The sequence below is a fragment of the Macaca nemestrina genome, chromosome 5 (assembly GCF_043159975.1).
Source record: "Macaca nemestrina isolate mMacNem1 chromosome 5, mMacNem.hap1, whole genome shotgun sequence".
NCBI classification, from domain to species: domain Eukaryota; kingdom Metazoa; phylum Chordata; class Mammalia; order Primates; family Cercopithecidae; genus Macaca; species Macaca nemestrina.
The window spans coordinates 27,324,100-27,340,617 of NC_092129.1; the positions used below are offsets into that span (position 1 = coordinate 27,324,100).

Here is a 16,518-nt window from a genome sequence, read left to right on the forward strand (position 1 = left end):
TTTTTTGACAGTATCAGGGATGGAGCAGCTTTTGGTTTACCAAATAACTTTCAAGAATTTAACAGAAGTCACAGGACTTTGCACTATGTGAGAGATAATGATCCACCCTTTTTGTGTGAGTTCCTTTGTGAATATTTGTATGTTCTCAATGAATATGCCAAACAAATCTTCCTGGAAAAGGATATCATCAATGTAATATACCTGTGCTCTTGGAGAAAGGTGGATGTCATTAAGATCTTGCCTGCAAAGGCTGTGTGCAGTGGCAAGACTGCTGAGGTAGCCCTTGAGTAGCCTAGTAAAAATACATTGTGTCTTGTGGGAGGTAAAAGCAAACTGACTGCTAAGCTGTTGACATTGGCACCCAATGGATCATATTAGGCTAATTCGTAGTAGCAAAATATCTATCAGTTGCTGAACGGATGGAGTCAGAAGTTTCAATACTCATTTTGTTGGGAATAAGGGCCTGAATTGTATGGGACCATGGCATTAAGGTTGTAGCAGTCTAGTGTGCTGCACTATTTATTTGTTCCAGGTTTAAGAATAGGCTAAATAGGCCAGATTGGGTTGTTAAATGGAGAAGTAGTGGGGATAATCATCCCTGCACTCTATAACTGTCATATAACAAATTTTAATCCTCAAAATCCCTGTTTTAAATTACTTTGAGCCATGTTAATAATTATTTTAATTTGGGGTGGAGGCAGAGGAGTCATGAGTTCCCATTTTGTCAAGCCAATTTATAAGTGTCAAGATTTAATCTAATTTCCATTTATTTTTAATTGGGTCAGAGCATCCATGTCCATTATGGGATATTTTAGGGCAATGATTGCTATGACCGTGATGGGAAATTTAGGCAAGACAGTAATTATGATGGTTAAGATGAGCCATATCTCTTTGTCCTCTATCCTATATTCCATAACTCCTCTAATATTATGAGGGATACCATGTTTAAATTTAGTGTGATCCCTAGTCATAACTGTAATCTGAGCCCTAGTGCCAGTTAAAGCCATGAAGGTTTGCCAATTGCTGGATTTCAGCAGGTATTAAAGTTAATTAAGAATCTATACTCTAGAGGCACCAAAGCCAATCAGTGCCCCTTTATCTTGGCTATATAAATGCTTTTAATATATTTTGAATTCCCAATTGGGTCAAATTGCAGATCTTTGTTTTAGGGTTTGTTGTTGTTGTTGTTGTTGTTGTTGTTGTTGGTTTCCCTCCATATCCAGGATTTTTTTTTCTTTGCTTTTTTAAATTTCTTTTCTTTCTTTCTTTTCTTTTTTTTTTTTTTTTTTTTTTTTTTTTTTTTTTAAAGTGGTGGTGGTCACTGGACATATTTGGTGCTGGTGGGGTGGTGGTGAGGGATCCTCTTTACCATGGTGATATTTATAAGCCTTTTCTCTCAGAGAGCTTCAAATTAGTATCATCAAGGTTGGGGGTTTCCCCCACAGCCTTATAATGGTTGATTTATGTGGTTTAAAGAGCCTGGGCTTAAGTTGAGTTTGAATTAATGGTGCCATGGGGTACCACAGTGCCATAAAGGTAACATAGGTATTTCTCTATAACCTCAAGGATTAGGATCTTTATTGCAACAGAGACATAGTAAGCAGAGTGGTACAGGGAAAGAAAGCTAGGTTTTTAACCCAGACTCAATAGATCAAAATTATCTCCTGCTGCCACTGCCCTACCTTTTCTGTCTTGTGGAATTTTTCCCTCTTTCTTTCTTTCTTTGTTTCTTTCTCTGCACAAATTCCTTGAGCATATTTTGAGTTTGTATCTAGGTGAAATTGGAGCTTTCTGTACAGTCACCTGTGGTGCAGACTTTCTGGGTACTTATGGGAAAACATTAGGGAGCTTAGTGGCCTTTCTCAGAAGTAGTTGCCTCTTCCTCTGGGGAGTGCGAGTCAGTGTCTCTAGGGTTGAGGTCCATATCCAGTAAAGTCATTAGTCTATGGCTTGGATAGGGCCAGCAAGCCCATGATTGCAAGATTGGCCGTTTGGTGTGCTGGTAGGCAGCAGTGCTGAGCCCAGGCGTACTGGCTGTGGGTTTTGCATTGGGAGATCATTTGAGTACCAAACGCTCCTTCCTCTCCCCACCCTTTTCTTTTTTCGTTAGCACCTGTGCCACAGGCCACCATGGATCTGCACCTCAATGCCCTTCGGAGTCATGAGAGCGCAAGCAACAGCAGCTCAGGAAGCAGCAGCAGAGGAGACCAGAAAGGTCACTACCTTTGCATGAACAATAATGGCAACCAGGATACCATGCTTAGCTCTCCATGGGGTGGTCACCTTCATTCCCACAAACGTCACACAGGGCTGCCTCTGTGCCCGTTCCATAGGTGCACTGTTACAAGCAATGTCCGTATTGCTGCTCCAAGCAGTCAGTGACAGTCACCAGGCTAGACATGGTGATCAGAGAGCTCTAGCCTGAGCTCTGGTAAGCAGGACTGAAGTACTGACTGGTTAAGGCAATGTTTTCTCATTGCATTTATAGGCTGAAGCTTCAGGGATCACCTGCCAAACACAGGCTGAACCTGACAGCATGTCACACCAGGGTATAGTTAACAACCATTTTCTTCTTGGGGACAAGAGCATTGCAGAGTTAAAAGAGATGGCATAACAGTGGCACATAGGCCATAGCTCAAGCCCATCAGCAGTTAGCAGTTCTGTCTGGGGTAGCCTTGCCAAATAACTCAGAACCAAATAACCAAGGAACAGTTAATTGTAACTGACTAGGTGTCTTCTGAAATGGTTGGGCATGTCATATGGTTCATAACACCCGTGGATTTTGTTGCTTTCTATTCACCCTATTGGTGAAGGAAAGATTCCTGCCTTGGAGAGTCACAGATGCCTAGACACCCAACACCCAACACTGGACAGATGAGATCCACAGCAGTTTACTGGTCACATATACTCACCACCCAAGGAGAAGAACATTGCCGGGCATGCAGGAGCACATTGGGGTTGTAACCAGGAATAGTATGAACAACCAGGTGCTGTGGGAGTAATAGTAACAAGAGTTACTATTAGTTACATTAGGTAACCAGAGTAAGGCTTGGATTTCTAAGAGTGACACGCTCAGTAAAAGGGTAATATGATAAAACCCTAACCTCCTAGGAAGACAGTAAGGAGACTTGCCAGTCTTGACTTTGACTTGGATGGAAATGGGGGAAAGGCTCTCTTAATAACTTATGAACAAAAACGAAACCTCACATTAAGTGTGCAAATTTGCAACTGTGTAGTCTGTGTAATTTGAACAAAAGTCATGCTGAGAATATAAGGCTAATTTTTTTTTTTTTTTTTTTTTTTGAGATGGAGTCTCACTCTGTTGCCTAGGCTGGAGTGCAGTGGTGTGACCTCAGCTCACTGCAACCTCCACCTCCTGGGTTCAAGTGATTCTCCTGCCTCACGCTCCTTAGTGTCTGGCATACAGGCACACAACACCACACCAAGCTAATTCTTATATTTTTAGTAGAGACAAGTTTTCACCTTGTTGGTCTTGAACTCCTGACCTCAGGGGATCTGCCCACCTTGGCCTCCCAAAGTGCTGGAATTACAGGCATGAGCCACTGCACCCGGCCTTAAGGAAAATGTTTTTAAAAATATGATCTCAGGGCCAGGCTCGGTGGATCACGCCTGTAATCCCAGCACTTTGGGAGGCCAAGGCGGGCGGATCATGAGGTCAGGAGATCGAGACCATCCTGGCTAACATGGTGAAACCCCGTCTCTACTAAAAATACAAAAAAAAAAAAAAATTAGCTGGGTGTGGTGGCAGGTGCCTATAGTCCCAGCGACTTGGGAGGCTGAGACAGGAGAATGGCGTGAACCCGGGAGGCGGAGCTTGCATTGAGCTGAGATCGCGCCACTGCACTCCAGCCTGGGAGACAGCGAGACTCCGTCTCAAAAAAAAAAAAATATACACACACACACACACACACACACACACACACACACATATATATATATAATCTCAGAACCCCAAATCACAAAGCAACCAAAGAAATAAGTCTCCATGAGAAAGATTCAACAAAAACACAGTAAACAATAGGATCAGAGAATAAAGAGTTTAGATATTGGAATTTTTCGTAGATAATTTTTTTCACTATTTGAGAAGAATATATTTTGTTTTTAGTACTGTTTCATAATGTATAACTTTTTATAATAATAACTATATATGATGTAGTATAGGTCTTAACTGTATCATTAATCATACAGTTATATGTTAAAATAGTTAATATTTATATGCCATAACATGAAGCGTGATGTCATGTACTTTCTTCTCCATTTTTCATTTGGAATACATTCTACAATGTGACCCAAAAATGTAAGAACTTGTGACTTGCAACTTTTGTTTAAAGCCATAATCGTGCAATAATGTGCTACAGAAAGATTCAATTGACTTCTCTGATGAAACAAGCTTCATTGTATCAGCTCTACTGTTTGGTGAAATGCGCTTTAAGTAAAAGATAATATAACATTTTAATGCATTGTGTATAATGTACACATTCATATTGTCTATGTACTGAACACACATTGTATATGATATTGTTATTACTATTTGTGAAAAATTTTATAGCCTTAATATATTTGAAAGAATAATTGAGGATTTTTTAATTTTTTATTTCTTTTAAACTTACAGAATTTTAATGGGAAAATGCTTATGTTATATGTTAAGCAAACACAGCAGGAAACAGTACAGTATTTTGGAAACTATTTAAAATCCCACAGAAAAAGACTGGAAGCAAACAGCTGCTCTTGTGTGATAAGACTATTGTTTTTATTTCAATTATTAAAATATTCCTTTATTATTTTTACTGTGAGGAAAAAATATGTAAGTATAAATGACTAATAAGATACTGTAATACAATGAACTAGACTTGAAAAATAAGTAATAAGATACTGTACTAGACTTGAAAAATAAGTAATAAGATACCATAATATAATGAACTAAACTTGAAAAAGAGCAAAGTAGATTGCCTAGAAATAAAAATATGATAATTGGAAATAAAAACTGTGTGGATTATGCGACTGATTAGGCACAGCTGAAGAGAGAATAGTGAACTATATACACTTATGATGCAATTCTCTGAAGAATCTAATACACTTTTGATGCCGTTGCCATTCTTATGTAGAACGTTTTGCTGTTTTTACATATTATGTGTATATATACGTATATATTTGTAAACGCTCTATGTAAGAATGGCAAAAATGCTCTCTCTATATAAAAAACACTATATATGTATATGTATATGTGTGTGTGTATATATATATATATTTAGAGAGAGAGAGAGAGGGAGAGAAATTGGTTCATGCAATTATGAAGGCTGAGAAGTCCTAAGACTTTGGCAAGCTGGAGACTCAGAAGATCTAATGATATGATTCCAGTTTGTGTTCAAGTCTGAAAACCGGGAGACCCACTGTTGTCAATTCCAGTCGAAGTCTGAGTTTAAGGCAAAAGATTGAAGGCTGAAGACAGCTTGAAGACAGTCAGGCAGAGAAAGCAAATTCTCCTTCTCTCTATCTTTTTATTCCATTCAGGACTTCAATGCATGGGATGTGGCCCACCCATATTGAGAAGGACAATGTGTTTTATGCAGTCCAGTGATTCAGATGTTAATTTTATCTGGAAACTCCCTCACAGACACACCCCGAGAAATGGTTAACCAAGTATCTGAGCACTTTGTAGCCCAGTCAAGTTGTCATATAAAATTAGCCATCACAATTAGCAAGCTTCTTAACAGCAAAAATAGAATAATGTGGAATAATATTGTTAGATGCTTTCATCCTAAAATAGTATATTTGTAAGAATGAGGATAAAAATAGATCTTTTCAGGCGTCAAAAAACCATAGTTCCCAAAAGAATTTCAAAGGCTAAACTCCAGGGGAAAAGGTGAATTATCTCAGAGGAATTGGAACATGAAAAAAATAATGTTGTGGAAATATAATGGTATTATGGATATACATAGAATACCAATTCTTAAATACTTAGATATATGCTAAGGTATTTAGATATGCAATGTCATGTTATTGGCAGCTTGCTTTCAGTTGCTGAAATAAAAACTGTGTGTGTGTGTGTGTGTGTGTGTGTGTGTGTGTATGTATGTTTAGAGAGATTAAATATAGCAAAGTGTTGATCGTTGAATCAGGTAGGGAGGCTCGTGCTTGAAATCCCAATACTTTTGGAGGCCAAGGAGGGAAGATCACTCGAGGCCAGAAGTTTAAGACCAACCTTCAACTCTACAAAGAGTTTAAAAATTAGGCAAGAGTGGTGCTGCCCACCTGTAGTTCTAACTATTCGACAGGCAGACAGGACACTGCTTTTAGCTCAGACGATTGAGGCTGCAGTGAGTTGTGATCATGTCACTGTACTCCAGTCTGGGAAACAGAGGGAGACTCTTTCTAAAAATAAATCTACCAGAAAAACACTATAGCTGAAAGCCATCTATTTAATAATCCTTAGAATTTTTGTCACAAATTATTGGAAACAAGATCTGTTGTTTCCATGATCAAAAATTTCTCCACCAATATCTAATTTTGTGGTGCTTTTGTGAGTCTTCCAAGATCATCATGGTTCAATGACCACATTAATACTCAAAGCCATTTTCAGAAATCAATGGACGATGAGTGTATTTATCTATTTCTAGAGTGTCTATTTTATTTTTTATTCTATTTGTCTACCCTTGAGGAATACCACACAGAATTAATAAGTAAGACTTTGTGAGCCATCAAGTCTGATAGTGTAAGCTCTTTACCTTTCCCTTTCTTTTTGAAATAAGAAGCTATTCTCGGTCTGTTGCATTTTCATATAAAGTTTTGGAATCAGCTTATTACTCCTATTATGGTAGATTTGATTTAAAAACTTCACCTTTTAATATGCTTTGATGGTTCTCCTTCACATCAGTCTCTATCTTCAGAAAGTGCGTCTTTTTTTTTTTTTTTTTTTTTTTTTTGAGACAGAGTCTCGCTCTGTGGCCACACTGGAGTGCAGTGGCGCAATTTTGACTCACTGCAACCTCCAACTCCCTGGTTCAAGTGATTCTCCTGTCTCAGCCTCCCAAGTAGCCGAGATTACAGGCACGTGCCACCACATCCAACTAATTTTTTTGTATTTTTAGTAGAGAGGGGGTTTCAACCATGTTGGCCAGGATGGTCTCGATCTCCTGACCTCATTATCCGCCTGCCTTGGCATCCCAAAGTGCTGGGATTACAAGCATGAGCCACCGCGCCTGTCCAGAAAATGCATCTCATACATACCTTTACTACGTGATTTAGAAGTTTTCATGATTCCCTGGTGCTTACAGGACATGTTCACATATGGTTCATGGTATTCATTTTCTTTGCAACTGTGTTATGACTATGCTCCAACTCATTTTTCCAACTCCATGTGGGCATAACACTCCATGACAGCGAAATGTTTCCTTTTCTCTTATTTGGGACTTGCTTTTTACACTCCCCTCTTTTAGCTTACAGATAACTTCTCTCGCTTAGTAAGCCTTTCATTCCCTTTCTACCTGTGTGGATTCCTCCCAATTTTAAGGCTCTGTATGTGTTCTACAGCCTTTGTGAAGTATTCCTTAATCACCTCAAATTTCAATAACCATTTATCTTTTACATTTCTACAGTATTTTTATTTATAACACTTATTTGAATATATCATATATTTACTGCTATTTTTACTTTTCCTTTAATATGCACATATTCCATCTGTACAATGAGTTCACAACCCTTTCAGTGTGGGAACCACATATTAAGCATCGTCGTGTGTCCCCACTGTTTCTATCACAATGTTTAGTTTTATTTGCCACTGTTTTCCCAGAGTCTTGCACTGAGCGGAGGATATAGTAGATGCTTAACAATAATTGATTGAATGAAGACTGAGACTGTGCTCAATAAATGTTTGCTGAGGTGTAATTGAAGGAAAAAATAATGAGCTGTCAGATGAAATAGGTTCCAATCTTGTCTCTGTTACTTGCTAGCTAGGTTTAGTCAAACTATTTTATTTCTATCATCCTCAGTTTCCTCACCCTTTAAATGAAGATAGTAGTGACTAACCCCCGGTATAGAATCACATGAACAAATTCTCATTAAAGTGCTTTAAAACAACGCATGCTTAACACATGTGTGTGCCTTTTTCATATTATAAAAATCTTCATTATAGAAAATTTGGAAAAAAGTAAAATTCAAAGAAGAAAATAGAAATCATTTATAATACCATACACAAAGGGATTAACTATTATGATTTCAGTATATTTCCCTTAAAATGTTTTTCTGTGCATGTATTTTAAAATTGATATATGCATAGTGGTTTTAAAGTTTTGAAAATTTATGTTTTAAAATATTTTAGATATTTTCACGGCCCCATTTTTCTATTTAACTTATACAGTACTAAAGGACTATTGTAACATAATTTTGTACAAAAAGTTTTTATAAAAGTTAAATGTGTCAATTTAAATAGTGTTACTTCTATTAACTTAATTGCAGGTTAATATAAACATGCATAATTTGATGAAAAAATATTTCCATGAGATGATTTTTCTTTCTAAAGTTATTTGCCCTTTGATTGGGATTTGTTTTCCTCTATGACCCAGAAAAATTCTCAAAACTACTCTTAATTTTTGTTACTGTAATTTTTATTGAATTTTTTGCTTGCTGCAACATTATAATGATTTCTTCTGTAAAGTACTGAAGAGAACTTAGAAAACAAATCAGAGATTGAAAAGGCTTAATCATTTTTCTTCTTTTTTAGTCGGAAAAAAATGAGTATTATATTCATTTAAATAGGGACTAAGAGACATCCTAAGAATTTTTCTTTAAATTGATGAAATAGAAGAAAAAGACACTACTGAAACTGTGGGTGCATTTAAAAAATGCGCACTTTGGGTGCATTTAAAAAAGCATTATACCTATCTATTTTATACCCATTTTATTTATCCAATTAAAGAAAAATTTATAAATAATTTCAGTACTCAGACATGTTCCTTGCTTTTTGGCTGTGCATATTTTGCACTGTTGGTATATACTCTGTAATGTTAACATTCAAGAAAATTTTATTTTTTCAAAACCATCATTAGAAATTTTGAATTATGTTGATTTAAGAAATACTGCATTTTTAACGTATAATAAAATGAGATCAAGTAAATATCATCTAGCTTCAAGCTAAATGGTGTGTAAACTATGTTGTGATATTCTTGTGTATGTGCTGCTGAAAAAATTCTGGGAGGATATGCACCAGAATTACAACAGCACTGTTACTGGATAGCAGGATGGCAATCTCTTTTTCCTTCTTTATGTCTTTCGGAATTGTCCTTTTCCCAACAACAAGCATATATTAACGTCATATGCAAAAAGAAAAAGTTTCATGTTAAAAAGAAAAGTGGAAAGACAATTACTTTATTCATTGAGTGCCTGCTGAATAAGCATCAGGTATGGCTTTTGGTCCTATGAATACATCAATGAAACAACCTACACAAACGAAAGCTCTGCTTTGTGGAACTTACCTTCTAGTGAAGGGAGACATACAATAAGCAACAACTGCAATCGTAAGTAAGTGAGAATACATTTTCAAAGCTAGTAAGTGCTAAGAGAAAGTAAGAGGAATCAGAAGCTGGAGGGAGGAGATGCAATTTTAAACAAGGTGGTTAAAGCAAGCCCCACTGAGAAAGCAGGACTCTCTCAATATTGTCTTTTGTGACCCCTTTTCCTCTGCCATATTATCTCATTGTCATATTACTCAGATTAAGAAAGTTTTTTAGGCATCATGAAGAAATCAGGAATTTCAATCCCATTTTAACCGCTGGAGAGAACATTTAAACATGGTTTGTTTTTGAAAGTAGTGAGAATTTCACCTTTAGGGAGAAATCTTCCTACGGACAGTGTAGGGGAGATATGATTTTCTGTGACTGGTGACTTGTATGGTTCCGATGTTGCAGAAATGTAGACAAATTTGAGGGTGTGTTGGGAAGCAGATTGTAAATGATTTTTTGAATGCCTTTTTAAACAATATCAACTTTCTGGAAATGTCCCAAATGTCTCAGAGTTAATCTCTCTCTCTCTCTTTTTTTTTTTTTTTTTTTTTTGACGTGGAATCTTGCTCTATTGCCCAGGCTGGAGTGTAGTGGCATTATCTTGGGTCACTACAACCTCCTCCTCCCGGGTTCAAGTGATTCTCCTGCCTCATCCTCCTGAGTAACTGGGATTACAGGCATGCGTCACCACACCTGGCTAATTTTTGTATTTTTAGTAGGTACTGGGTTTCATGTTGGCCAGGCTGGTCTCAAACTCCTGACCTCAGGTGATCCGCCTGCCACAGCCTCCCCAAACCCTGAGATTACAGGCATGAGCCATCAATCACACCCAGCTGCGTTAATCCCTTTCTGTCTGCAGTCCAACATCAGAGGCTGTCTCTAGAGCCACGTCAACACTGTTGCATAAAAGAATAATTGATATTCATAATGATACTCTTTCATATTGCCTATAAATTTATATGACTGATACCTAAATAGATTCCATTTGTGTAGTTGTTAACCAAGCACATTTATAGCATTACTTCATTTGCATTCAGGGTAGTAAAACAGATAATATAAATCCTACTTTTTAAAAATGTAGAATGCTAATCAACAAAGAAGTTAGATGTCTTTCTAGAAGTTGAAAGTCCAGGATTCAACTTCAAGAGTGTCCAGGATTCAACTTCAGAAGACCAAACTTCCCATTGCTCCATATAGACCGTGTAACAAACAAGAGGACTAAATCAGGGCAGTCACTTTGAGAGTGTGTTAATGCAGTTCAGTAGTGCTTAAAGCTCTGCTTTGAACTCGTCTTTTAAAATAGTTTTCTTTTGAATATGTGCAAATCTAAATTATCTAAAGAGGTTTTGAAAAGTAGCTGAAGTCATTCTTAGTGGAAAGAGATGGGTGATCAAGTGGGAGACTTTTTTAAAAATTAATAACAGTTCACTATAAAATATGTTATATTTTAAATAGAACATGCTACCACTATTTGATGTATGAGTATAAAATGAGTTGCAATGACAGAGTCACGAAAACAGATTCAGAAGTGGAATAAGTTTGTGGCTACTTGAAGTAATTGCTTTGATAGATGATATACATTTCCATCTATAAATTTTGGTGTGTTAGTAAAAATAGTTCTATTATTTGATATCACACTGCATTTTCCCTTTGAAAGGCAAATAAGTATATATTAATTATAAATGCTTCCACATCTAAAAGCCATTGTATTTGTCATTACTCTACAGCCTGACTCCTGTCTATTTTGATGTTAACAAAACAAAATCTATTTTAATACTGAATAACCGAACTTTCAGTCTTATTTTATTCTTATTAACTTTTGGTCTTTATTATGAATATTAATAATGAAAAGGACCTTCATTTTCAGCTCATAATCAATAGGTATCAGCTATTAATTCAACATTGATTTATTGAGTGTATTAAGCAGCTATGTTCCAGTCCCTCTACTAGGTAGAGGGATACAAAGCCATTTCTACTGTGACCACATTGGTAAGAATTAACTTCCCCTCTGTTCTTCCTACTGATGTCATAAACAGTCATCTGACATTTTAAAACCATATATCTCATTGAAAAGGGAACTGACTTTTTAGGCCTTGCATGTAAACCCCCGACACAGACTGGCTGCATTCCCTCTTTATAGGGAAGAGTACAAGCAGACTACAAGAACTTCAAAATCACATTGTACACAAGAACTTCAAAATCACATTATTTTCCCACTATGGCAAATTCAGTGCTGGGGATTTTGTGTACTTGGAGCATATTTGTGCCCCCTTTGAAATCTAAGAATGCTTTGTGTACAAGAGTAGTCAGAAAAGCAACTATATGAGAAATGGGTGGTCTGAGGGCAGCCTTTCTCTGGAATTTGCTTACTTACTTTCTGGGGTTCCATTAAACGCTATGTTCCCTGTGAAGCCTGGCTTCATTTTCTATTCTGGAATGAAGCACTGCCTGCCCTGCTCATGTGGTAAAGGTACCTTGCACGCAGCCTTCACAGACTGCCAGTTAAGGCATAGGAAGACCTTATTGTGCCAGATTTCACAGTGTCTAGCGTGGGGCTTTGCAGAGTTGGTAAATGCTTTTTGAATTGAACCCTAACTTCTTTAAGCAGGCTCTAGTACCTTTATAAGATAAGAACCAACAATATTTGAGTCACTGGTTAGAAAGAATAATGTGAAACAAATGAAAGTGAAGGAGTATAGGTAGGGTTTGAGGTAAGCTGGGAAAAAAAGAATGAGAAGGGTTTCTTCAAATCCATGCTAAATCCTCTCAATTCTGAACACTCTGAAGCTAGAAATAAAAGCCAAACTATTTAAAATGTAGGCAGGAGGGATGCTTTGCTATGGTTATAACCACTTAGACTTATACTCCTCTAAAGGAGAAGTGAAAATATCACTCTTTATTCTGGATACCATCCACTATACATAGCACACACACAGACACACACACACACACACACACACCCCACACAGGGACACACACACCCTACTCAAGCTAACATATTAAAAAGGAAACTTGTTTAATTTTTAAAAAGACTTTTTGGTATACAGTGAATTTTCATTTTTATTTTTGTCCCTGTAGATAACTGGGTTTGTTTTTGTTTTTTGTTATGGAAAGCAGCAGGAGGAATCATAGTAATGGAAGAAAGAGTACTATCTAACCTTAGGAAAGATTTTGACACAAATTGGCTATGTTACGTTGATGCATCACTGAAGTGTCTGGATCTAGAAGTTTGGACTATATCGTCTTTTCAAATGTAATATCCTGCAATCATGGGAGAAATTTATTAGTCCTTTTGGGAAGCTGCAAGTGATTGGGAGAAGCCCAACTTAACTCTCTGAAAACCTTTATGGAGGGTACATGTTGAATAAGACTTTTTAGCATGAAACTAGAAATAATTAGATGACCAGTTAAATCTGACTCCCCCAAACACAGACACATACTCAAGGGGGCTACATAGTTTATTACAGTTAATCTTTTATATCATTAACAACATTCGTGTATGTTAGTGTTGTAAGTGGCCCTATGTTAGTATAAGAAGTAACATTGTGCTGGAAAGGTATTCAGCTTTGTGCATTAGTTTATGTGGAATATTATGAAAAAATTAATTTGACTTTGCATTATGAATTTCATGTGTTTAAGCTGTCAAAAATTCTCTGTGGTAAAAATAACTTCCATGTGTCTACCAATGTATATTGAATGATCTGTCTGCAATTAACAAGCAAGAACATAAGCATTAAAAAATGTGCGTGTCAACAAACAAAAGTAGAGTTCCCTTTGACTTACACTAGAGGCACAGAAATACCATCTTTAGAAAAATTTCTAAAACAAGAAGGTTTCTAAGTTTCAAAAAATTATACGGGTCTACATTTCTTTTTTTTTTTTTTTTTGAGACAGAGTCTCGCTCTGTCCCCCAGGCTGGAGTGCAGTGGCACAATCTCGGCTCACTGCAAGCTCCGTCTCCTGGGTTCAGGCCATTCTCCTGCCTCAGCCTACCGAGTAGCTGGGACTATAGGCGCCTGCCACCGCACCCGGCTAATTTTTTGTATTTTTAGTAGAGACGGGGTTTCACCGTGGTCTCGATCTCCTGACCTTGTGATCCGCCCGCCTCGGCCTCCCAAAGTGCTGGGATTACAGGCGTGAGCCACCGCGCCCGGCCACGGGTCTACATTTCATGTAAGTTCTGTTTAGCTTAAAGTGATCTTGATACTTAAGTGAATAGGAGATATGCAAAGCATTTACATGTTAGGAGTGGGTAATTTTACTTTATTTCCAAATAATAGGATTTGAGGTCAGGAAAGGTAACTGGAAAGATCAAACTATGTCTCATGTCACCGGACTATGGGTTCCTCTCTGTAACTTGTGGGCCAAGAACAAGGCTTTGCACTTGATAATTTAGTAGGAGCTCAAGAGATGACTGGATGAATAAATAATGATCTGTTTTTGTTGGCACATAAAGAAGTAATTCTAGTTCTTTCACCTTGTTTGGAAGAGGTTCATATGTTTCAAAACAGAAAATTATATGAAATTAATGATTTGTAGGCAGAGAACTGCAAACATCTAGCATAAGGTATTAGGATACTGAGAGCTGGAAAGAGGCAGATAAGGCATTTGGTTATCAGGGGAGACCAGTGTCCAGTCTGTCCATTTGTCAGTCTCTCCTTCTCTCTCAGTCTTTGGCCAGGAAAAACACTGACATTTCTTCCAAAATGCATGTTTTTACTTCTTTGTTATTCTGTGTTTTTTCAGAAAGTCTGACTCACACCTCCAGGGAACTAATTTAGTGGGCAAGAAGTTTATTTGAAGTCTTAGGTATAAAATGAACAATGGTTTCACTGTGGAAGATAGAATGAGTGATATGTATCCGGAGATGAGAAAAGAAGGTATCTACCATTTTGCAATCTTGGCCTTCAAGTAAGGAAGCTTGAGAAAATAATGTGTGTGAATTAAGAAAATGGACGTGTTGTGGGGAGGAAAGAATTTGCAAAAACTTCTATTTGTTTATAATTATGCTTCTAACATACTAACATCCTCTTTTTCTTAGCAGGCTCTTTGGGGCCCACTGGGTTCTGACTGGTGATTTTTTAATATGACTTTAATGCTCCATTTATCTTGGACATCTTGTCCTCTTGAGTTGTGCTGGTGTTGCATTTTCAGTATTTTAGAGACTGTAAAGATGCTGGCATATGTGTGTGTGTGTATATATATATATATATAACTGTGTAATAGTCTTTTGTCAAACAGTCTGAAAATTGTATATTTTCAATAGAGATAGAAGTGTGTCTCAGGCAATGTAAATCACATTACCTTGCTGTGGGATTGCAAGGACTTTTGTGAAATCTCCAAATGTCTAAATGGTTCCAGCTTCTGTAAGCAGTCACAGTTGACAAAGCAGCACTCATCTAGAGTCCTTTGTTAATTCTATAGAAGAGAAAGAGGAAGAGTTACTAGTGAGTCAACTGCCTTGGTTAGCAAACATAACGTAATTATGCCCAGAAAATTAAAAGAACCTCAAGTTAATCTGTCATTTTTCTCTGTAGTATTTCCTCATCTTTGTGTGGGCTATACATTTTAAATGTCACAAGGCATTTGAAGAGAGCAATCATCTCTTTTCTATTTGTATATCACCCCTTTTTAAAAAATCAAGCATATGCAATCAGTGTTGTATAGAAAACCAACAACAGACAAATGAGAGATGGCTATTGGGGGAAGAAGAAGCTTTCTCTTAAGGATATGCTATTATTTGGTTAAATTTTCAAAATGTTACTTTTAGAGCCTTTCTGTGCTGAATGTCTATTTATTCATAATTTTTCTAGGTGGATGTTTCAATTCTTTTAAATTACAAAGGTATCATTAGTACAAGTCAAAATATGTAAAGAGGTAGAGAAAAAAAGGTTAATATTTTCCTTGTTCTACCTTCCATTCCCAACTAGAATTTTTATTATTTGTATAAAGATGAGATTCCATTGTATTCATAATATTCTCTCCTTTTCCCCCACACTATAAATATTAATTTTTAAACTTGCTTTATTTCAGTGTGTTATTGGATCTAATACATTCTTTAAAATTGTAGTATAACATTTCATAACATAATTACATAGTTTATTCATATTTTTTTTCTTGATGAGCTTTCAGATTATCTCCAGTGGTACAATAAATCTCTTTGCTTTGGAGTTTAAAGAGCCCAACTAAGAGTCATCTTGTGGATTCAAATGTTCCTGCCACCAATTTCTAGGCCATTGGCACATTTGGTCAGGAAAATAGCTTTTCTCGGTAGAATGTGCCATCTTCCCACATTGCTGGGCGAGGTTAGCTCTTTGGTCTGCCTGTGGTGGAGCATGACATCTTGGTCAGTCAGTATCAGTGGCAGACTTTGAAAGGAAGATGGTGCCAAATGTGAGTTTGCCATGGCCAAGTACAGCCCCGAAGTAAAGCAGTTTTGTTACTTAGCCTCCCTATTTGGCCAGTTCTGTTTTCAATCTTAAAATAGTAGTTAATGAATACAACTTTAGCAAACTTTTAGATAGTTTTGTGATTATTTTATTTTCCAGCATCAATCTACAAAATAGAACTAATTAGAAAGCCTGTGTCTGAAATAACAATATAAAGGCAAAAGCAAAAACTTCCAAAATAGCAGCCAGCTAGCAGCAAAATGATCTTGAAATAAACGTGAAACCCAGAATTTCTTTTTCATGCTGATCACCCACTACAAGGGCCACTTTTTAGAAGATTCTTTTTTAGCAACAGACAGTGGGGTTCACTTGAGGGTGGAGGGTGGGAGGAGGGAAAGCTGCAGAAAAGATAACTATTGGGTATTTGGCTTAATACCTGGGTGATAAAATAATCTGTACAGCAAATCCCCATGACGCAAGTTTACCTATGTAACAAACTTTCATATGTACCCTTGAACCTAAAATAAAAGTTAAGTAAATTATTATTATTGTTTTTTGAGACAAAGTCTTGCTCCATCGCCCAGACTGGAGTGCAGTGGCGCAATCTTGGC

General features: G+C 36.9%; 1 protein-coding gene and 1 long non-coding RNA gene across 9 annotated transcripts in view; one reads left to right on the plus strand and one right to left on the minus strand.

Moving 5' to 3' along the window:
* The window catches only part of LOC139363291 (uncharacterized), a 31,132-nt gene extending 16,197 nt beyond the window's left edge, over positions 1–14,935 (minus strand). The window contains exons 1-2 of the long non-coding RNA XR_011623325.1: positions 14,823–14,935; positions 2,913–2,990 (exon numbers count right to left, since the gene is read on the minus strand). This is a non-coding gene — a long non-coding RNA (uncharacterized lncRNA). The remainder of the gene's footprint in view (positions 1–2,912; positions 2,991–14,822) is intronic.
* The window catches only part of LOC105465531 (cAMP-dependent protein kinase inhibitor beta), a 248,641-nt gene that overhangs the window by 216,867 nt on the left and 15,256 nt on the right, over positions 1–16,518 (plus strand). For 5 of the 8 annotated variants that reach the window (XM_071096376.1, XM_071096375.1, XM_071096377.1 and 2 more), the window contains 2 exons: positions 2,111–2,215; positions 2,489–2,549. The exons of 2 other annotated variants lie outside the window; for them this stretch is intronic. In XM_071096376.1, coding sequence (XP_070952477.1) covers positions 2,111–2,215; positions 2,489–2,549 — 166 coding nt within the window. The remainder of the gene's footprint in view (positions 1–2,110; positions 2,216–2,488; positions 2,550–16,518) is intronic. One more of the 8 variants, XM_011713977.3, reaches the window with a different exon arrangement.